The following is a 4,529-nucleotide window of genomic DNA, read 5'->3' as shown; positions in this document are numbered from 1 at the left end:
AAGATAAAAACAAAATAATAGAATACCCGGAACTACTTTATTTTTTGCTGACATGTTCTATATTGATTACTTTTCTTTCTTTTTAAATTATCTTCCTTTGGTTTCTTTAAGGGAATTTTTTTGTCAGTTTTTTTTTTTTTTTTTTTTTCGTTTGAGATGGAGTCTTGCTGTCACCCAGACTGGAGTGCAGTGGTGCGATCTCGGCCTCCCATTTAGTTAGGACTATAGGCATGCACCACCATGCCTGGCTTATGTTATGTTTTGTTATGTTTTTACTTTGATGATTAAAATCAATAAAAAGTATTCTCTAAAACCAACTAACCAACAAACAATAAGATAAAATTAACATTTGGAATTTTCTTACCTTTACTCAGACTTTTCACTGCTCAAAGCAGGAAGAGTTCACCTTTATCCAAGAAAATGTTCATGAATTTACTGTACTTCGGCTCTCAAAGTCAACCCCCTGCAAAGAATCACTACTTCTTCCAAACTGGCCAATAAATTGCACAAAGAGGAACATAAGAGTTGAAAGTTTCAGAAAACTCCAACAATGAGGGATGTTATAGCCATTTTTATAGAGGCTTTCTTTTCTATGATTCATACTAATAAACAGGGAAGATTACAGAGAGGGAGAAAGAGGGGTGACTTACTATATGTAGCAACCCTGGGATTAAGAAAGTTGACTAGAAAGCCAAAAACATTTGTCTCTGAAATCTCAGCTTGATGTTTAATCTCAGATGTATTAGTCTGACGGTCTAAAGAATTCAAATCCAGGGGGATGGAGAGTAAGAGATCTTTGCTACAGTGTTCATCATGATGGCACCTTAATGTCTTTCACCTGGAAACACTGAAATATCTGACAGAATTTAGTCCCAATAATTAAGATTGGTTCTCATAAAACCACTAGAAAGAAAGATGCCTCTATAAAAGGTAAGCATACAAATAGGTTAGGGTGAACATAAACAGGTTTACCACAGTAGATAAGGGACTGACTACTTGGGTTTTTGGGACATCATCAATCATGGATTAGACTCTTGCTTCTTCTCTAGCTCCAGCTCGGCAGCCCTTTGTACCGCTACATCGACTAGCAGCTGGAAGCTGCTGAAGTCGGCGTACTCCTCTGTTGACACAGGTTCTGGAGAAGACGAGGACGTGATGTTAGAAACCTTGATCTTTTTCTTTGGTTGGGCTATCATGGTGAGCTTCTGGCTAGGGGCCGACCCCGGCTCTGGTATCTTCTCTCCTGACATCTGGCCCTTTGGCGAGGACCGCAGGGGCAGGCTTTGTACATTGTCTGAACCACGGGGCCCTGACTTGGCCGGCACAGACGCATCGGTGCTCTGCAGGTGGGTGGCATGGGCATCTTTGCCCGTTTTGTGGCCAACAATGCGGTCGTTTCCACGCCGTTGCAGCATATCCGGGAGAATGCGTCTGCGAGCATTGATGAACCAGTTAGAAATCTGCGACAAAGACAAATTGGTCTTCTTTGACAGCATTCGCTTCTCCGCTTCTGAAGGGTAGGCCCTAAACCGATGCTTATACATCCAGTGACGGAGGATCTTAACGGACTCTGCTGGCAAGTATCCCTTGCGCTTCTTCTTGTGCTCTGGTAAGGCACGAACTTTGCCTGTATCTGCGTTATTTCTCAACATGATTGAGGTGTCTTGGGCTGGGCTTTGGGTCTTCGCCGGGCTGTCTTTTTTTGCCCGCCGGCTGTCTTTTTCCACCCGGCTTCGGGTCTCGGCCGGGCCGTCCGCAGCGGCCTCCATATTCAAAGAGGCTTATCTTTACTGTATTGAGAATCACAGACAACTAAGTTAGGACAAAGGTAGGTTTGGGAGAGCCACTTTAGAAAGCATGGGCAAGTCTCCAAGGGGAAGTCTCACCTGTTGTTTCGGAGGAAGAAAAACAGCGTTGCTAACAGAGTTGCTAAGAGCGGAGTTAGTTATCTCAGTGACGTCACATCCTTTATTCTCCACGCCGCCCCTCCCCCACACTTCCCGGACTTCCCCTTTTCCCATTGTTCTTGCGTATTTTCTGTAACTTCCAATGCACTTGATTTTATGCAGTTTATAGCTCTCCAGAGTTTTCTCTGCTGTTGTCACCAGTTTCCACTAACTGACGAACTCTATTTCTATTAGTGTAAATACGCCTATCACTTTCTTCCTATTTGATTTTACTCTGGTAGTATTCTTCCCTCTTACTACTTTTAATTGTCTCACTGGCTCATCTAGATATATCAGGAACAAATTGTTGGTTAGCTACTAACCTCAATAAAAGAGTGTAACTACTGTACTTTGACTCCTCTCTTCCATTCTTCCACGTTCAAAGCAGATATTAATAATAATTTTAAACTAGACTTTTGCTTTTGATGCCTTGCTGCTTAAATTTTTCTTCTCTATGGCCTTAAAATCTTTGTCTTTTTTTTTTTTTCTTTGATACGGAGTCTCGCTCTGTCGCCCAGGTTGGAGTGCAGTGGCACAGTGGCAGCATCTTGGCTCACTGCAACCTCCGCCTCCTGGGTTCAAGCGATTCCCCTGCCTCAGCCTCCCAAGTAGCTGAGATTACGGTGCCTGTCACCACGCCCGGCTAATTTTTTGTATTTTTGGTACAGGTGGGGTTTCACCATATTAGCCGTGATGGTCTCCATCTCCTGACCTCGTTATCCACCTGCCTTGGCCTCCGCCTCCCAAAGTGCTGGGATTACAGGCGTGAGGCCCAGAGCCCAGCCAAAATCTTTGTCTTTTGAATGACTTTGCTATTGCCTGTCAGTACCACTGAGGTCTTCGTGTCTCTTCCTTGGACTCGGATATCTAGTTGTGATGTATCTCTTTAAACTTCAGTCAGAAATTGAGGGATCTTTTAGCAATGTGGAGTAAGTGGAATAAGATAGAATTCAAGAAATAATGGTGATCACAGTTTATTTAAATATTTATTTTTAAAATTATTATTATTATTATTATTTTGAGATGAAGCCTCGCTCTGTCACCCGGGTTGGAGTGTAGTAGTGGCACAATCTCAGCTCACTGCAACCTCAACCTCTCAGATTCAACTGATTCTCCTGTTTCGGTCTCCCAAGTAGCTGGGATTACAGATGTGCACCACCACACCCGGCTAATTTTTGTATTTTTAGTACAGTCAAGGTTTCACCATGTTTGCCAGGCTGGTCTTGGACTCCTGACCTCCAGCGATCCACCCACCTGGGCCTCCCAAAGTTCTGAGATTACAGGTGTGAGCCACTGCAGCCGGCCAAATATTTCTTGATATTTCCAGCATGTAGAAATCACCCCATAAGTCAAATGAAAATAATTTGTAAATTTCAAATTTTCATTTCTAGTAGCTGAAAAATAAGGCTTGACTTTTTTCAAGAACACTATGATTCACTTTGAAGACAATTACCACCAGCATCAACTCTGATTCCTCAATAATACTGTGTGGTATTATTTATTTTTAATTTCAGATATTTTTCAGAGTCCTAGCTATCATCTTAAGCAGCATATATTATCCACAGTTTCCTTTTGCCCTTAAGAGTTCTTCCTTGTCACTGGGCTGGATATCAGAATGTTGTCTACTGATCTTTTGGCTGTTGGTAATCTTCCTTATTGGTACTGACTTTCATCACTTAAAATTTATTGTAAGGGAGGCCTACTGAAGAACACAATCAAATCTAATGAACAACTGAGTAAAGCTCCCAACAACGAATAATTGGGTATGTTGGATACAATTGAAGATCTACTTTGGAATACTCTAGAAAAGAATGCTACTATTTCCACTGGGCTTTTGGGCTTTTGAAACACAGAAGATAAGATTTTCTATGCATAGTAGAAACTCAGTTCCTGCAACTGTTTCTCACCAACACATTTATGCTTCATGCTCGCTGAAAGTATTTTTGTGTGTCAGTATGACTTCTAGTAACTTGTCTTCCCTCACTTGTTACTCCTATACGTTCTTTCTGTCTATGGGGATTCAGGCCTCTGCTCAAGGATTGACGTAGAATTGCACATATTTAACGAATTACAGATTTCTTCTCACTGACATGATCCAGGTTCTTGATTTTTAATGTCTACTTTATGATTCCCCTCTAAAAAGAATATTATGATGGCTCAAAATTATTCCCAGGAGATTTGGAAACTGTCTTTTCATTTACCAACAGATATAGGAATATGGAGAAATCTGGAAAGTAGGTGAGAAATTGGAAATGAATCCCATCGCTTTTGACACAAAAAATGTGACTTCCTTTCATGATGAAATAATTGAAATGCTGAATAGAAACTGTATTACCTTTCTTAATGTTTTTGGTGATATGAAATTATGAATTATGGATATCTCTGAGAAAGATAGATTGCTTCCACCTACTTCTTTATAACTTGTAAGAAGATAAAATGATCTAAATAGTGTCTATCAATTTTTATCTTCCTTTATTGTTTCTTTTTATGTGAAGTACACAGATCTCATTGTAAACAGTTTGTCTAGTTATAAGCATTGATTTATTTACTTGTGACTCTGAAAGGTGCCTTCTCATGACTGTA

General features: G+C 40.7%; 1 protein-coding gene across 1 annotated transcript; it reads right to left on the bottom strand.

Moving 5' to 3' along the window:
- Positions 1–950: 950 nt before the first annotated feature.
- Positions 951–1,973, bottom strand: TGIF2LX (TGFB-induced factor homeobox 2-like, X-linked). Its single transcript, XM_011995095.1, has 2 exons — positions 1,887–1,973; positions 951–1,790 (listed from the first exon to the last, which is right to left on the bottom strand). The coding sequence occupies exon 2, from the start codon at positions 1,767–1,769 to the stop codon at positions 1,020–1,022; it is 750 nt and encodes a 249-aa protein (XP_011850485.1). The 5' UTR covers positions 1,770–1,790; positions 1,887–1,973; the 3' UTR covers positions 951–1,019.
- Between the last annotated feature and the right edge of the window lie 2,556 nt (positions 1,974–4,529).

Source organism: Mandrillus leucophaeus, unplaced genomic scaffold (assembly GCF_000951045.1).
Source record: "Mandrillus leucophaeus isolate KB7577 unplaced genomic scaffold, Mleu.le_1.0 Scaffold470, whole genome shotgun sequence".
NCBI classification, from domain to species: domain Eukaryota; kingdom Metazoa; phylum Chordata; class Mammalia; order Primates; family Cercopithecidae; genus Mandrillus; species Mandrillus leucophaeus.
This window is presented reverse-complemented; position numbering and strand designations above follow the sequence as displayed.

Excerpts from the sequence above, each read along its gene's own strand:
- TGIF2LX (XM_011995095.1), bottom strand. The coding sequence starts at position 1,769 with ATGGAGGCCGCTGCGGACGGCCCGGCCGAGACCCGAAGCCGGGTGGAA.